General features: G+C 41.1%; 1 protein-coding gene across 1 annotated transcript; it reads right to left on the minus strand.

Annotated features, from left to right (window-relative positions):
• Nucleotides 1-1341: 1341 nt before the first annotated feature.
• LOC119580646 (cleavage and polyadenylation specificity factor subunit 3-like) lies at nt 1342-13250 on the minus strand. Its single transcript, XM_037928748.1, is given in 12 exon segments — nt 1342-1400; nt 1403-1436; nt 1564-1683; nt 2990-3027; nt 4120-4249; nt 4438-4613; nt 4792-5032; nt 6090-6196; nt 6199-6266; nt 6479-6705; nt 10744-10807; nt 13051-13250. Coding segments are annotated over 12 exon segments (1341 nt in total). The 5' UTR covers nt 13128-13250.
• Between the last annotated feature and the right edge of the window lie 5442 nt (nt 13251-18692).

Here is an 18692-nt window from a genome sequence, read left to right on the forward strand (position 1 = left end):
TAATTAAAGTTAATTATTAAGAATAAGAAACTGGCCCTAACCCTCCCATATGGTGAAAGATGTTTCTCTGCCCTATTTTGGAGTGAATGAATCCATGGCCTTGCAACAAGGTAGATATAAGTATATATACTTAAATAAACCTTGTAGTACTTGCATAGCCCTTAGTTTACAGGACTATTTAGAGGAAGTGTATAAATGACAAGGAACTTATTTTTAAATTTTTCTAATCAGAATGCAATAAGACAACTTTGGTAATTTCTTGCTTTTGTGTGATGTATTTTGTATTTTGAAGATTTTAAAACTAGTAGAAGAATGGCAATATACAATATTAGTGATACCAAGGGAAACTGTTCTCTTTTATACTGCACTCCCCGTTGCCAGTTCCAATGATATTTTTAATGAGTCCAGATAAGTGAGCTGTGCATTAGAACATTTTCTGTACATTATCTAGCCATGACCAAGTAAAATAAAACAATGAATTTCGGGGTGGATACAATACATTGCTATACCACACCAAATAATGTCATATGCTGAAAAAGCATCAGGAGAGATTCCATCCTCCATCTCCACATGGGAAATACATTGCACAGTGGGGGAAGAGGAATCCATCCATATGATGACAGGATATTGGTGAAATGGACCAGTTCTCAGACATGGCAAGCACTTCATTTTGCCAATTATCATTTGATAAACTACTGAAGGCTACATTTCCTTGAAAACATATGTCATTACTCCCCAGTTTCTTCCCCAAGTACATGTATAACATTTTTTATTTTAGTATTCTGATTGCTTTCCAAATAATATTCAATCATTCACAGGACTATATATTTTTATTCAATTTCCATTGCATAAAATAATTTATTGTTTTTAGTCTTTTTACTGTGGAGATTGTTTTCTTGAAGGCACAAAAGTCCTGCTGGTTTTGCTTTATCCAGTAACTATAGTGTTGGCATTTTACATGAATACTTCCAGGGATTGGATAAAAAATATGTGGCAGTAGCCATTTTCTGAATGTTATATTTCCTAAAGCAAGTCGTAAAGGAAGTGACACTTGTGAAAAATATAAACTGCATATCCATGAATGCTGAGAAGGCAACCTTATCTTTTCTTTGTTTAAGAATATACATAAATGAGGCTGGCAGTGTTAAGATAAAATGCTAAAAATAAAAATTCAGAGGTCTGTCCTTTATTACTGAACTTGTAATATTACCAACTTAATTCAAATAAAATGGGGAAAAAATATTCCAATAAAACTACTTTTGAAAAAACCAAAATCTGATTCTCAAGAAACATTCGTCAAGATTCTTCCATACATTACTTCCCCTAAACACACAATTATAACTAAACAGCTGCAGTTACAGGGTGCAGGGATTCATACAACTTTGTAACAGCAGTTTGACTATTCTTTGCAGTTTTTCACTTTCACATGATACTTTCTGCAATTGAAAGAAAGTTATTACTGTTTGATTTAATTACATTAAATTCACATCATATTGGATTTTATATACTAATTATATCATGATCTATATATCATCCAATCATTCATACAACAAAGTACTTAACCATAACTGACAGGTCAATGTTTGCCTTTACATTGTTAACTGTTACATAAAGTTTTTCACCTTTGAAGATCTTCGGAACAGATTCCTCTCCAAACATTTCTTGCAAAGTTCTATAAGGTTCCTAAAAAAGACAGGGAAAAATTAAGAGGTTTCCCATGATTAATTGTCTGCCAAAATTGATGCACTTCACATATATATACATTAATATCTTTTCTTCAATTTGGAAATAAATTTATATCATCGATGTGCTTGTAATCAGTTTTAAATAATATTAGTCAAAAACACGGTGACACCTGACTGCAAAAAAACCACCTTTTACAATAGGAATAGCAAGAAATGATACAAAATTTTTAAAATTTATATAAATAAATTTAACCTATATGAAACACCTTTCTTTTTAGTCCTCATTGAAATGCATCTTGTAAAAGGGTTGGATTATTTTGTTGGCACAGAAACAGAAGAGTGTCCCAAGTCCTGGGCCTTCAGAACACCTTCACACAGCATCTGATACAATCAGCTGTGGGACTTGCAGTCCACGAGGTAACAGTGAAATATAATGCATGTATTTTAGTTTTTTAATGGAAAAAATGCATCTAAAACCATCCCCCCAAAAATAAAACCTTTTTTTTCCTAACCTACGAATTTTATCCAGGCTATTTGATTTTGCAATGCTAACATTTATGGCAGTTTCAATATGAAGCTTATTTTATCCAGGCATATTTGTATTTTGCAATGCTAAAAATTTATGGAGTTTTCAAAATGAAGCTTAAAAATTTTTAGAATTACATCTGTTTCTAAATATTTTTACAAATCAAATGTCGTGCCTATTTTATTTGGCTTTTCTGTATGAAAAAGTAGTATTTCTTTGGGAAAAAAAAACAAATAAAAAAAAAAAATGTTTTTAAAAAGAAATTTAATAAGAATCATAAGATTTTTCATCTTCCTCCCCCTTTCATACCTATTCATTTTTCATTAATTTAACTTAATTTTTGACAGCTACATTTCTCCCTTTTCAAGCTATAATTTTGTGTATATAAAACCTTAATCAACCAAGGAGGTTCTTGGACAAGGGTTTGCATAAAATACACGAAGACTATTTTCTTGTGTTTCAGACAGGATCATTTCCCCCAAAAGCCAACTTGAGGCAAGTAAAAATGAACAGCGCCATGAACCTGTATAGTGGATGCTTGATCTTGGGTAGGGTGGAACCTCAAGTCACTGTATTTGAAAAAACAAAGAACAAAAATCTACACCAGTTGAATAATTTTTTCTCCTTTTTAAAATTAAAATCACAAAATATTTAAAACTTGGCAGAATTTCCTTACAGTATAAAAAAAACAAAAGGGAAAAAATAACCCCATTCCCAGCTCTTTGGGAGAAAAATGTGACAGTTGAATTTGGTTTTTCAAAAGAATGCCAAGACAAACTTTTTCCTTAGGCTTTGTAATGCAAGATCCCCCATCACCTGATTGAATAAAAAAAGTAGCTACAAAATTTTCTATATTGATTTTCCTCTCTCCCCTCACACACACACACAACACAACACACACACACACAAAAAAAAAAAAAAAAAAAAAAAAAAAAAAAAAGGACCTAATTTAGATATATGAACAGATTGCAAAAGACCCACAAAACCAAATTTTTGGAGGGATATACAGTACCGGGGCCTCTTCTCACCCTAAAGTGGAATGTAACGTCTCAAGGTTTTTTGGGATGAACACTTTCACGGGGCTCTAGTGGGGCCCTCATTTTCCCTCCCAATGCAGCTTTAAAACGGGACATTTCGTATTCCCATGTACCAAACCTAAAAATTAAGGTTAAATGTAACAATATAATATTTAAAAAATTGCTAGCAGCAGATTCATCATTTAAAAAACAAAACAAGCAAGTAAAATTGGGTTTATAAAAATGTTTATATATAAAATATATATAAATATATATAAATATTAATATATATATATAATTATAATATAATATATATATATATTATCTTTTATAAATTAAATTTAATTTATTTAATATTTAATTAAAAACAAATTATTTAATTAATTAAAAATTCCAAAAAGAATTTTTGGATTGTAGCCTAAAAAAATAAAGTCTTAAATTACTTTATGCCATATTTTGGAGAAATTGCAATTTGTATGCCATAAATAAATTGTTCTTAAACTTCTTTTTTGAAAAAAAAAAATATAAAAAAAGGGGGGAAGGGAAGGGCCCCACATTGGGGGGCATGGGGCGTAAAAAAAAAAGGGGGGAAGTTTTCCAAAGTTGTTGAAATGAAAAATGAAAAAACAGACACTTTATTGGAGTCTCTCCAACAATTTAGTTACTTTTCGGGGTTTAAATTTCTTTACCTGGGTTCACACGGGCCCGAAAAATAAAAAGCACGAAGACTTATACAACAGGAAATAAGAATTGGCAATGCAGATATCTAGCATACATGAGTAAAGAGACAGACGAACATTCACAAAAGAGTATGTTTACTTCAATAAACACAATATAACACCATATTTTTATAGTTAAACAATTTTGATTTCAGGTGTTAATTAGACCTTACCTGCAATGATGACACCATTCTTGGGGTCTGGGCACCACATTTCAAATAGTTCCCTGGAAAGTCCACTCTGCATCATACCTGGAGATGCCATAATAACACATGGCCCAATATCCTCAAACTGATCCATACCCTGGGAAAAATAAGATAAGAGAAATAATAACATTTCTATATAATACATATTATCAAATAACAATAAAAAAAAATTACATACATTGTACACCTAGTTTATTCAACTAACTAATAATTTTACAGACTGATGCACTTCAGCTTTTATATATAATTTAGAACAGAAATGCAAATGCTTTACTAAATCATTACCTTCAAATTTGATATGTGCTTAAATTGAAATGGATTACTTATTGAGATCTGCCTCTGAATCCTGTCATTCATAGCATGTGTGTAAGTCTGGTACACACTCATGCATTTCTTAGCCAGGGCAGATGCATAGTAGATAGGCACTTCATGAAGTTCAGGGTGCTGCTGCCAATATTCATCTTTGGTGGACATGTGGGGAAGAAAAACTAATCATGAATAATCATAACCTACTTATGTCATTCAGAAAGGATCTTGGGAATGACAGTTATGAGGAACACAGCTATCATTAATGATAGACTACTACAAATGTAAAACTACTATAAACTAGGCAATAATAACTAATCATCAGCATCATACCTAAAATTAGGAGGAGTTCTTGAGCCCTGCCAAGTGCAAACACAGGTATCAAACAACGTCCACCTCTGCCAACAATTGTGTGAACAGTTGTTGTGAATCTTGTTTCTCTACTCTCTCGGGGTTCATGGATACTAACACCATATGTAGACTCGATCATTAACACATCTGGTCTTATTTGGGGAATTTCTGCCATCATCAAGTGACGATCTTCTTGTCTTGAAAAATCACCAGTATATAGGAGCTGTAAGACCAATGTGTATCATATTAAAATCCTTTCTTCACTAATCAGGGATTAACTTCTCCTTGTTTAGAGCTACACAGTATTCATGCCTCAGGCACTTTTATCATATTGATGTGTGTGACTGCTTGCATACACTTACTATAATAGATTTTAAAAGTCATTTTAAAAGGCATCAATTAGTCACGACTTCATAGGTTGACTTCATGTTTCTCTCTCTCTCTCTGTATCATCTCTTCTTCTCTCTCACTCATACTCTCTATCTCATACTCTCTCTCGTCTCTCTCTTCTTATTCTTTTTTTCATAAATAAATAAATATAATATATAGTATATATATATATATATATATATATTATATATATTATATATATATATATATATATATATATATCTATTTATATATATATATGTATATTATATATGATATATAGACTATATATATGAATATTATAAATATATAATATAATATCATATATATATATTAGATATATATATTGTGTTGTGTGTGTGTGTGTGGTGTTGTTCTGTTTGTTGTGTGTGTGTTGTTTGTTGTGTGTGTTGTGTGTGTGTGTGTGTGTGTGTGTTGTGTGTGGTTTTTGTTGTGTGATTTTTCTCTTCCTTTATTATCATATATCCATCTATAAACTGTTTATAAAGGGGACATAATAATGAAAATTGAAAAATCTCAACCTTGGAAATTCAAATACTGATGTTAATCTATTTGTACTATGAATACTATCAAAATTTTAAAAAAGTTGCAAAAGTACAAATGTTAAAACAGTAAATATGTATTACCTTTTTTACAATAGAATTTTGGTTTATTTCTTTTCAATTTGTTTTTGCCTTAGAAGTAGAAAAAGCTACTCTTTATCTTTTTTTTTTTAATCTAAAATATCCATGTTACTGGAATCTCAGTTACATAAAAATAGCATGGATATTGCCCCAAAGGGTAGTATAAAATACATAATATGTGCAGTGCTTGAAAAAAAGATTCAGAAAAAAAAAAAAAAAAAATTATTAGTTAATTTCCTAACATAACAAATCTTGTAGTATACATACCTTCACACCAGCAATTTGTATCATGAACATAGCAGCCCCAAGTACAAGTCAGGCATGATAGCACCAGAACTTGATTCCATTAACTTCCTTTTCCTCATGAAAATTATAACGTTGATCTTGTTTAGTGAGGCCTCCAAATCACTTTCAGAATACAGCATGTGCTCAGTAGCTATATTACTGGTTGAAAAAAAAAAAAAAAAAAAAAAAAAATAAAAAAATAAATAAAATAATGACCTTAAAAAAGGAAATTAATCCTGCTACCATAAAACATATACAATATACATATTCAATTCTACATCATAACTAATGTACTTCATCAACATACGAAAATTGTATGAATTCATATAATCATGCACTGATATGTAAACTATGGTTTATATACTTCTTACCTGACTTTTATATAATCAGAAAGAAGCCACTTGTAGATAGCTTTAGTGGGATGAGTCATGAAGCAGCGACCTCTGAAGCGAGTTCGCATTAGAAACCATGGCAAACCACCAGCATGGTCCAAGTGAAAGTGTGACACTAACATCAGGTCAATTTGCTCAGGATCAATATGGTCAACAAAGGGCAGGGCACTCATTCCAGTCAGTGCTGGATGGATCCCAAAGTCCAACTGAAAAGTACAGAATACAAGAGCTTTATATAAAACATTATACATTATGACCACCATCTAAAACCATGGATAAATAATTATTTAAAATAATCATGTAAACTCTCCAATTCAGAAACTTAACATTTTAAAGCTTCCTCTTCATGGATTTAGTACATTTATAAACTATGACAGAAAAATTACTGGAACTATTAGCTATCCCATAAACAGTTGTTCAGCACAAAACTTTAGTTACTGGCAGTATTATTCTTGACATGGATTTGTTCTGTGTAATTTAAGGCATCATGTAGAGTAATGAAAATTGTATGGGTGGGTGCTTCATGCGCAAGGTGATGTGAAGCGATGGTGTGGTAGCCTAGATAGTGTTAAGTGCTTGTATGCCTTCTCACTTGCAGCTTCCACCACTGGCTAGCCCAGTGCGAAAAAAGAAAGCAGCTTTTGCATAAGTCTCCCCTGCCAGGTCTTCTGCAGTGCCTCCTCATGGCCACCCATGAGAAACTGGGCACCTTGCGGTCTTACTGTGGGGGATCTTGGAGCAGCAGGAGGCCCCAGAAGAACGGAGCTATGGCCCACCAGCGTGTGGACACGCTCTGGCTCTGTACCAACTCCTGTCCCCTAGCCACCCTGGGGTAATGGGGTGGCTCGGGGGAGGTGGGCCTTGCCAGTCCTCCTCCCCCCAGAAAGACTCACAGGCAACATCTTCGATAAATGGATATGCTGGGGGGAGGGGTGTTGTCCCTCCCACCCAGCAAGCAAGGCGCGCTGTGGGTTCCACTGGGAGGGCAAATATTGGGCCGCAGGATTGGAACGAGAGTTACTCGTCCCGCCTGCGCCCCAACAGGTGCCAACCCACCATGAAGCTTGTGGGGCAAAGCCCTCAGGAACCCCACAGGTGGATGGGTGTCCCTACAGCCCCCTTTATTTGGGGCAGCGTTGGCGGGGGCGGCAGAAGTGGTGTGCACCTGGAGTGACCACCTGGGGCTTAACCTAAGGGGAGTTTTCTAGATAGGCGCTTAGAACATCCAGTCCTTGCAGCAGAATGAGCGGTTACCTCCGCTATCGCAGGAATTGAAGCAACTGGGAGTTGAGGTGGCTGCCCTCTTGGAGGTGAGAAGACCTGGTAGCAGCACGATCAGTATGGGTGGGTACACCTACTACTGGTTGGGCCTCAGTGATGGTCACCACCTCCAGGGTGTAGTCATAGCCATCTCCAGCCGACTTTAGCCCTCGATAGTTGAGGTGACACCGGTTGATGAGCGTATTATGGCATTGAGACTGAAACATGCCTTTGGCTTCATCTCTCTTATTGTTGTATACGCTCCTACCGATGTATGTAAACTTGATGTGAAAGAGGAGTTCTACACCAAACTTGCATCTGTGGCAGACAATTGCCCCCAGCGAGATATTCGCATTGTTCTGGGCGACTTCAATGTGGTATCCGGCTGCGACTGAGCTGGCTATGAGATGTCTGTCTGCCCCCATGGCACAGGAGCTGATCCTAGCAGCGAGAATAGCCTCCTTCTCTGGGACTTTGCTAGGTCCCAGAAAATGAGGATCTCTGGCTCCTGGTACCAGTGCACCAACCCGCATTGCTGGACTTGGTACAGCAATATGGGTGCAGTGGCAAAGGAGATCAACCACATTCTTGTTAGCACGCAATGGAGGATCCTCCAGAACTGCAGGGTTTACCGGAGTGCAGAGTTCTGTGGCACTGTTCATAGGCTGGTTGTGGCTACCAGCCTGTCCCTCCAGTAGCCACTCTAAGGTGTTTCACTTGGACAGAGTAAGGGAGGAGGAGTGTGCCCGTGGGTTCACCATGGCAGTCCCTGATTGATTCACAGAACTCAACAACCTGACAGACCCAGTTGCTCTGTGGGAGCTCTTCAAGCGTGTAACACTCCAAGCAGCTCAGGAGTTCATTGGCATACATCCGAGGTCAAGGCAGAATTCCATCTCCCTGAGACATCAGAGGCCACTGAAGCTTGCCGCATGGATCGGCTGAATGGTAATCAAGTCATGTGTTGCTCCATGGTGCATAGAGCTCGGACACTGCTGAGAAGAGACAAGTAACAGTTCATCAGGAATCTTGCTGAGGATGTTGAAGGCCATTTCTTGGTAAACGACCTTCGCCCTGCCTACCAAACCCTGAGAAAGCTGAACTCTAAGCCCTCCTCACAGATGATTGCAGTCCGATCAGAGGATGGATGGATCATCTCAGATCATGTTGGGGTTTGTGAACATTGAGCTGAGTATTTTGAGCAGTTGTACCCCCCAGGTAGACCCTCCAACAGTTAGCCTGGATGCAAGCGATGTCACAATACCTGTGCTGGACCCACCCATCAGTGAGGAACCTCCTACCCTAACAGAGGTTAGGATGGCGATTTCCAAGCTGAAGAGTGGGAAAGCTGCAGGTATATGTGATATCCCTGCTGAACTTCTAAAGGCTCGGGGCCTGCATACAGTCCTGACTGCCATCTGGCAGTCTGGTACCATTCTCCCTGACCTGCTGAGGGGCGTGGTCACCCTCTCTGGAAGGGAAAAAGGGATCGTCGGGACTGTAGCAACTAACGTGGCATTACACTGCTCAGCATACCAGGAAAAGTTTTCGCCCACATTCTTCTGAAACGGATCCGCAACCACCTACTGAGGCATCAGAGACCAGAGCAGTCTCAATTTACTCTTGGCAAGTCAACAATAGACTGAATACTAGTGCTTCAAGTAATTGTGGAACGCCGTCGTGAGTTTGGTTGTGGGTTCCTTGAAACCTACATCAACCTCAAGAAGGTGTTTGACTCGGTGCATCGGGAATCGCTATGGGAGATCCTGAGACTCAGGGGAATTCTGATGTAGATTATTGGCCTAATAACAAGCCTTTATACTGTTACTGAAAGTGCTGTAAAGTGTGGTGGGGGTCTGTCGAACTTCTTCCTTGTTAATTCAGAGGTGAGGCAAGGCTGTGTCCTTGCACCAACACTTTTCAACACCTGTATGGACTCGATAATGGGCAGAGCTATTAGCCAAAGTCAGTGTGGAGCAACACTAGGCAATATTAAGGTCTCAGACCTTGACTTTGCTGATGATATTGCTATCCTATCTGAGTCCTTGGAGTCACTGGTGGTGGCTCTTGATGCATTTAGCAATGAGGCGAAGCCCTTAGGCCTAGAGGTCTCCTGGACCAAGACCAAGATTCAGGACTTTGGGGTCCTGTTAGGGGAACCCATTCAGTCAATCCATGTTTGCGGTATGGACATTGAAGTTACAGAGAATTTTACATATCTTGGTAGCATAGTCCATATCTCTGGGTTGTCAGACCAAGAAGTCAATAGACGGATTGGTCTGGCAACAGGAGCCATGAGCTTGATCAACAAGAGCATTTGGAGATGTCGGTACCTATGCAGAAGGACCAAGCTGTGTGTCTTCATGGCCTTGATACTGCCAGATTTGCTTTATGGAAGTGAAACCTGGACACTATCTAGTGCCTTGGAGTCTCGTCTTGATGCCTTTTGTAACAAGTTCCTTCGCTGGATCATGGGGTACAGTTGGCAGGACCATGTGTCTAACCAGCGGTTATACCGTGAGACTGGCATGGGATCTGTTACTTGCATAATCTGGGATCGCCAACTCAGGTTATATGGGCACCTAGCTCATTTCCCTGTGGACGACCCTGCCCATCAGGTTGTCTCTTTGTGAGACAACCCTGGGTAGAGGAGGCTTGTGGGACGACCCAGGAGGTCATGGTTTGGGCAGCTTGACAAGACCTGTTGCAAGGAATTAGAGATGGGCCGTGGGCCTGCCTGAGACTTGCCTTGAGGGATCCTCGTGGCGGAACGAAAGGTGGATGCGGCCATGTGCCCTCGTCAGCGTTAGCCCTTGTGATGATGATGAATGAAAATGATGAGTGGCTTTCCTATATAATACAATGAGCTTGATTTATGTATGCATAATAAGCACAATTTTAAGGAAAGCAAGAATTGAAGAACTCAAAAAGGCAACACAGTTAAGTACATATGATTCTAATATAAAACTGGGTATACAACTCACCAAGACCTTCTTGCCTTTGAATTCTAGAAAGTGACATGATCTTCCTACTTCTTGGCCAGAACCTCTGAAAATTTTAGAGAAATGAGAAACAGTTGCATATTATGTACTAAATATTTTTAAAATAGGAAACAAACCCAGCAGGACTACAGTTCACTTAAATATGTAACTTTGAATATTTGTGACAAAATGTACATCACTGATTTCTAAACCTAGAGGCTTCTGTAAAGAAAAATGGAGAAAACAAAAAAACTGAAAAATGTGAGAAAGACAGAGAAATGAACAGTAATCATCTTACTTATCAAGTCTATTTTATCTAGTATAATTTTCTAATAAATCTGCAGCTGGCAGAATAAGTGATCAGGTGGTTATCCTATTACTTAAGACTATAAAAATCCTTGATGTGTTTTTTACTGATGACCACATACCATTTGTTTTTAACATGTTGGATGTGGGTGTGTCAATGTCTGCACACGGTCCAAAATCTAGACATTACACTTACTTCAGTAGCAAGTGTGTAGCTTCTAGGCCTAGCCCACATGAACACTTATGTGCCATGTCAACACTCCTTGCCTCCTCTTTATAATATCTCTTTTTCTGTATAAGCATTTTATATTTTTTAACCATTTTCTAAGGTCTATATCTGTCATTTGGTAAGCTGCCTAAAGATGGCAGAAGCTGCAGACTCCATATTATTGGTTTGGGTAGTATATAACTTTGTGAAATAACAATAAGTTAGTAAGTTTGTTATTTATGTAATTTAAAAATATTTTTCTATTATTAAATTTTCTGAATAATATGCCCCCAGTCATGGCAGACAGGAATAAGATCATGAGCATGGAAAAAGTGTCCTACAGCCAGGGTTCAAGGATCGTCTACTAACCAAATATAGCAAAAACAATTGGTGAAACTGATAAATAAGCACATTAAGAACATTCATAAACTCCCATAACTAATATAGTAATTCCAGCAGCAAGGGATGTTTACCTCTACCTCAGCTGAGTTGTGATGACATATAAAATACATGTCACATGTACCTGTCCAGGTTGTCTTGCCAGTCTGATGAGGTGGATTATTTTGCATTTCAGGCAGGGAGTTTATGGCAGCCCCTCATAGGGAGGTGTTTTGGGAGCACCTGCCCACTAACAATGGCAAAAATCCATAAATATGCATAATCTTACCCACCCGATTCCTGATTATACCTCATACCCTAAACAGCTATAGGGCCTTATAATGATGGTATTGTTGTTAAGCGCCAACTAAAACAGTGGCAAATCTCTACAGTGTGGATAAACTTGGCTATGGTAAATTGAAGATGATATCCTTGAAGAGGACAAAAAGTTGCAATTGTCAGTATGAGAAATAATCTGCAGACATGAACAGTAATACCACAAATAAAGGGAAAAGTTCTTGGTTCACAGCCCAAGTCCACTTAGTGCTCCTGAGTTTCAGCTCTATCTTGTCATGTATGCTGAGGTAAAGATAATGTTTGGCAAGGGGTGTTGGGGCCCCCCATCAATAATCAACCCTCCTCTCTGGTATTTGGGGCACACACCCAGTGTCAACAACTTAGATTGTTGAATAAATTTTGTAACAGGGAGGGTGGCATCCATACTGCCAAAGAATTACCATAAGGGACTATACAGAGCACATCAGATATCATGAGAAGTCCAGTGATATAAATTTGATGGGTTACCCGTTTCATTTCATGTTTCCCATTATTTTTCCTCAAGCAGCTGACCTGTATGAACCCTGAGGCCATTGTTCTGTATTACAATGGGGCTCTCTTTCTGACTGGGTTAAGATGCAGCACATGCTAGGAAATTTCCTTGATGAAAATCATGACAATACTGCCATCAAGAATACTACTATGTCCCCATCAAGTTCTAAGGAAATATACTTAGAATAAATCAAAAGAGCTGTTGTGACATAACTGAACTTTTTCCTACCATAATATACAAGGGACACCATATGGACATCCCCCCCACCAGAAAAAAAATATATATATATGTATTATATATATAAATTATATATATATATATATATATATATAATATATAATATATATATATATATATAATATATATAGAATACACACACACACATCTTGTCTCTGAAAGCTATGGTTGTTACACACACACAAAAAAACTAAAAACTGCATTCTTTGTGTCTTAAAGTCACACTGTTCTATAGCAAAGTAGAATGTGACAAAACGGGTCAAGCTTCGCAAATAAATATCAATAACTTCTTCACTCTAATTTTTCAGCATGATTTCATCCACAGAATGCAAATTCTCTGCAGACTACTTACAGTGGCGTTATTTTTAACTCATCACTCTCTTCATCAGGAAGATTTAGAACCTGGACTCTTGGTCGGTTAGCAGACATAATTCAGTCGTCTCGAAACAAAACTCAGATTAAAACTGAATAAACTTTTTCCGGAGACACCAAATGCCGACCGCCTCTGTTTATTTACAGGGGATACATGTGGAATACATCTTTGGCGTCATACGAACGTATTTTTATTTATACACTAAAGAAAATTATAAATAACATACACGATATTTTACATTGTTGTACCTTCAGAATGATTATTAAATATAGTGGAATGCAGGTTTATGACCTGTATAAAAAGTTTTGTTAATTTCTAGCAAGATCGTACATAAAACATAAATGAATGCTAAAAATAAACATATAACATAAACATAATAAAAGGCGGATTAACCATTAAACAATATAGCTTGTGTTACAATGGGTGTGAGTGTGGATCCACAGTGTACTGTACAGGTATGGTCCATATTAGGCCTTCCCGTATAATGCCATTATGTAGACATCCAGTTACTGGGGATTCAGAGATTCATTAAACCTGCATACCATATATGTGTGGTATGCGTTATCTTTGCGCATTAAAAACTGAGATTCTGATTAAGATACATGTAGCTATAATGGATGCCATCATCATATAATACCTCTGAAGTAAGGTGTAAGATGGAAGGGAAGGAAGATTTCTTGAGTGAGTTAGGTAAGTGTAGCGAGTGTATCTAAGAAAGCAACAGGTTCGGTGTCAAGTAGGAGTGTCATTTCATTTTTTCCAAAGGAGGTGCCGTTGGGAGAGGCCCAGATTGGCTTAGTGAGGAGCCTAGGCCTTGGGTGGAAGGAGAGTCAAACTCAGAGGTTCGTCGTTCGTTTGAGATTTGCGAAGTTCTTGCTTCGCCTGGGCCTTCAGACATATGGCCCGGCCTGTGTCAGCTCTTTATGACTGTCTCATTTTATTCTCTGACACTATGCTTACCGTGGTGGCGGGATTGCCAGCAGGCGGCTATTGTGGGCGGACCTTGTTTCAGAAATCGTGTGTGCTCACAATTCTGTAAGTAATGTACCATTGTGGCGTTCAGCTCGCCACAGTGCATGCAACACCAGTCTTTATGATCAATTGTCTCAATGATCTGCCATGCGCAATGGTAACCTAGTCTGATACTGTGAAAATGACTTCGGCACCTCTATTGATTGCTTCAGAGAGTGCCAGTGGCTCATAACCTGTGGCGTCTGAGTACCATCTGGCCGAGGGGGAGGATCTCGTTTTTTTCTCTGTGAAGCTGCAGGAGGAAGGCACGAGCTGTGTCATTACACTTCTGCCTTAAGATTTTTCGGCTCGGTTTTGGGGGCATACCCCTTCCAATGTCAGCTAGTCTATCAGCAAGCTCATTCCCTCTGATGCCTCTGTAGCTAGGGACCCAGTTTATGATTATTCTTCTACCCTGAGCAAGAATCCTCTGTGCTATGGTGAGGACAGTGGTCAGGAGGTAGATGTTGTCTTTGGGTGAGCTTTGCTGTAGACAGTCAATGGCTGCCCTGGAGTCTGTATGTATGACCACGTGTCCTTCCCTCAGGGACGCGTGGGCTAAATCCCATGATCGCAGCTGCCTCTGCCTGTAGCGAGGAGGCGTTGTCTGTTACCCTCATGGACTGTGTGGAATCCCTTGCTGCAAAGCCGGCGCCTGCAGTGTAGTTTAAGGGATCGACTGATCCATGATGGCTGCAATGACCCTCTCAGCTTCTCCCTTTAGATTCTTTCTCCTTGGGCAATCTCATAAGAACGAACTTGATCAAGGTTTGTGTCCACGGCGGGGATTCATTAAAGTCGGGGTGGGGGGAGTCCATGCCCTTGGCAAGTAGTTGTTCTTTGAGCTGATAGTGTATCAACACCCTGGGGTGTTGTTTGCAAACAGCTCATGGTCTTGTTCTAGGCGTCTGAGTATTTTTTGTCTCATGTTTGTGTTCCTGGGAGTGTGGATGACCTTTGAAAGGAACTGAGCTGCCATTAGATCAATTCGTGATTCCGGGGAGGCTGTCTTAACCAGACAGCTGAGGAGAGAGATGGGGCAGTACTTCCCTGGCTCCTTTGGTTTTGGGATGAGGACCTGTGGTAGCCCTCTTCCAGCTCTGGGATAGAATGGGAGATTCCCAGGACTTGTTGAGAGTTGCAGGAATGCAAGCTCTCCTGCCAGTCATAGGTGGGAAATGATGGTGTATGAGATCCAATCAGAACCTGGAGCTATGCAAGAACTGTTTTATAGGTTTGTCTCAGTTCCCTCAGAGAGAAGATAATATCTGAATTATCGGGTTCGGCTGCCTTTTCTCTGATATGAGCAAGTCTGCCTGGTTGTAGTCGTTGTTGGTTTGCCCTCATTTCAGCTGGCAGATCATTGCTTCTTCTAGCAGAGAACTCCTGCACCAGTCTGTTTGCTTCTGATTGAGGGTCGTGATGTGTGCACCTTGGGGCTGAGCGGCTAGTAGCTCATCTGACCCATTGCTACAGCTCTATAAGGGTGGTTTGGTGGTCAGAAGACTCACACCATTCCAGCCATTTTTCCTGCCTGACTCTTATGGTAGTTTACCCAGACATGGGTGCCTGGGGGAGCAGGAACAAAGTCTGGTCGCTTTTTAACAACCTCTTGTCGCCAGAGGGCCACTTCTTTCCTGGCAGAGCAAGCCAGGCTCCAGGCGTGATGCTCCCTGGCACAGTTGGGATATTTGGCTCTTGTGTCCCTTTGGCCTTCCTTGTGTGCCTTAAGGCATACCTCGGTGCTGTGTGCCTTGCTGCAGGCACCACATTTAGGCTTGGTCTTGCAGCTAGCCTGGTGGTGACCGTATCTTTGGCACATAAAGCACCGAAGTGGTTCTGGTACATATGTTCTTAGGCTGAAGGAGCCCCAGTTACCCAGATCAAGGCTGGTGATTGCGGCTCCTTTCAAGGTCACCAGGACTTGCCTGGTTGGGCTCTTCCAACTGACAACCAGAATTTTTGCTGCATCTTCAATATTCTTACCAGGTGGTAGACATTGTCGAAGCTTTCAGTTTTAGAGGGAACCTTGAACTGTGGGAAAGGGCCTAGGGGGTCCAGATCACCCTCAGAGTCTGTCTCCGGCCTAGGTCTCTCGGACTGCCCTTTCGGCTTAAATTCTGGGCTGCGGTCAGGGGAGTAGCAGCTGTTTTGGTGGTTCAGTTTTGTGCTCCTATCTCTGTCAGGGAGGATGTCTCTAGGGCTACTCGGGATCGTCCCTGATTTGGCTGCTGGCCTGGAGAGGCCAACACGAGAGTCCATCTGCTGGACAATCTCGTAGACAGACATGTTTTGGCTGATGTTGTGTTCATTTTGCAGCAGGTCTCACAGAGTCAACCTGTGCTTTGCATTTTTCTTGGCCACTAGGATTCATGTATGGTTTCAGAGTGACTGCCGTAGTCTGAGCCTTGCATGGTTCATGATCATTTGTATCTCTTGTTGAAATGCTTGTCAAAAAAATAAGCAGTTATTTCATCCTCTCACGCCCCCACCCACCACCGAGTCCAATAAGGGAAGCTATATGTTAGAACTAATTTCTAACAGCCACAGGGGTGGTGAGAGGATGTACCAGCCAGTGGCCATTGTCCCGCCACTCACGGGACCAGTGTGAGTGCCAACGGGGGGCAGTGAGTGTTTGGGACCCTAGCCTCCCGAAGGAGACCAGCCAATTGGTCTGACCAGGCCAAGATCAGACCAACCATCTTGCTGGAATAAGGGCCCATAGAGGCGTGTTGCTATCTCCCGGGGGTGTACTAATGCACAGCATCGCTTAACCTCCAGGACTCCCATCTCCACAGCGCACAGGGATGCTATAAATGGCAAACACATGGATAGGTGAACCCTGGGGAGAGACCAGAGGGGATGCCCTTCCACCTACAAGATAGGCATCATTATTGGAACCCTTTCTTCCTCCCTCCCCAGTGAAACAGCCACCCGAAAGCTGTACACCTCAGAGAAGGAGCTCTAGTCCTGCACCTCAAAGAGGAGGCTCCCGTACAGGGCCAAAAAGTTGAACCAGAGGTGCAGAGTTCGTCTGTTTATTTTTTGTAAAGCATGCAGTATGAATACAATCTGGGAGATGTCAGGTCAGCCGCACATTGTTTGGCGGAATGGCTGCACCCTGCTTTCCCGCGTCATGGCGAATCAGTGCTGACCCCACTGACAGCATCCCACCGCCGGTGTGGAGGGAAACTATACCAAGCGAGGCGCACTGGTGCCGGGTAAAAGGTGATTGTGGCGTTTGCCACAATGCCTCCCCCCTATTTAGGAAGAAAGGACTACAGGCCGAGGATCCTGGCGGGGGCGAGAATGGCGTCTGGATCTCGTGTAAGTGGTGTCATGGTCCAAGGCACTGTTTGTGTGCTGGTTAAGGCGCTCTGTGTTGACCCAGTTAAACCGTCCAGTAGCTTGAAAGCCCTGGGAGATCACTGAAGGACCCTGAAAGGACCTTTGTAAGGGCAGGATAGTGGCTGCAGGGGCATCATCGTGGTGAAAAATGAAATCAGCCGTGTCCATTCCTGATGGGGTGTAGAAACAGGTGAAGAGAGCGATGGGGGGGTCTGCTGGGAGCGAATTGCCGGGCTAGCCGGTGGAGGTCCTCTAGCTGAATGTCGCTTGAGAAAAAAATCTCTGGGCACAACGAGGGGCTGACAGTATACCATCTGGGGCTGCAGAAAGGGGGAGATCCTCCTTAGGCATTGTCCTAAGCCAAGAAGCACCCAGGGAGCTGCCAGGTCCATGTGACTGTGGTGCAATGGACGGTGAGGGCTGTTTTGAGGGAGTGATGCCCTTTCTGATAAGTCCATTAGCCTGTGGATGATATGCCATTGTGAAGTGGAGAGTGATGCCAAGGAGCTGGCTAGAGCCCTCCACAGCTTTTGAGGTGAAACTCGCTCCCCTATCAGATGTTGTGTGTTTCCCGGGGGACCGAAACGAGCGATCCAGGAGCCGAGAAGTGCCCGGGCGCAGGATATGTGGGCTCATCCTCCATGGGCTAAAGCCCATGGAGGATGACCAGGAGGAGTCTAGATTTGACTAGATTTGTTGAAAATGAGATTACAGTTTCGAAATCCACCTGGATTCCATCTTCAGGTCTGAAGAGGAAAAGGGGGAGGAGGGAATAAAAGAGAGAGAGGGGAGACAACGTGGTAAAAAGGGCAGGTGAGGACAGACGAACGGGAAACGAAGGGAGGTGAAGTCAGGTCGGAGGATCGGGCGGACTATCGCAAGGTGGCCAGCATAAGGGGAAGGATGTAGGGGAAAAAGGAGGCTATTTCTAGAAGTAAAAGCCGCTGTTCAAGTTCAAACTAAGCAGCCCTGGACATCAGCGGAAAGGAAGACAATTAGCGCCGCTGTGAATTTATGGCCTGTGTCCCAGTAATGGCAAAAGAGGGGGTTGTTGTTGTGTCCCTTGGATACTTAGTGTTGTTTCGCCAAAGTACTGTCACACACCACATACACACACACACACACACACCACACACACACACACACCCCAAAACACAACACACACACACCCCACACACACACACACCACACACACACAAAACCACACACACACCACACCCACAAACACACACACACACAACACACAACACCAAACCAAAAAA

The sequence above is a fragment of the Penaeus monodon genome, chromosome 14, assembly GCF_015228065.2.
Source record: "Penaeus monodon isolate SGIC_2016 chromosome 14, NSTDA_Pmon_1, whole genome shotgun sequence".
Taxonomy (NCBI): domain Eukaryota; kingdom Metazoa; phylum Arthropoda; class Malacostraca; order Decapoda; family Penaeidae; genus Penaeus; species Penaeus monodon.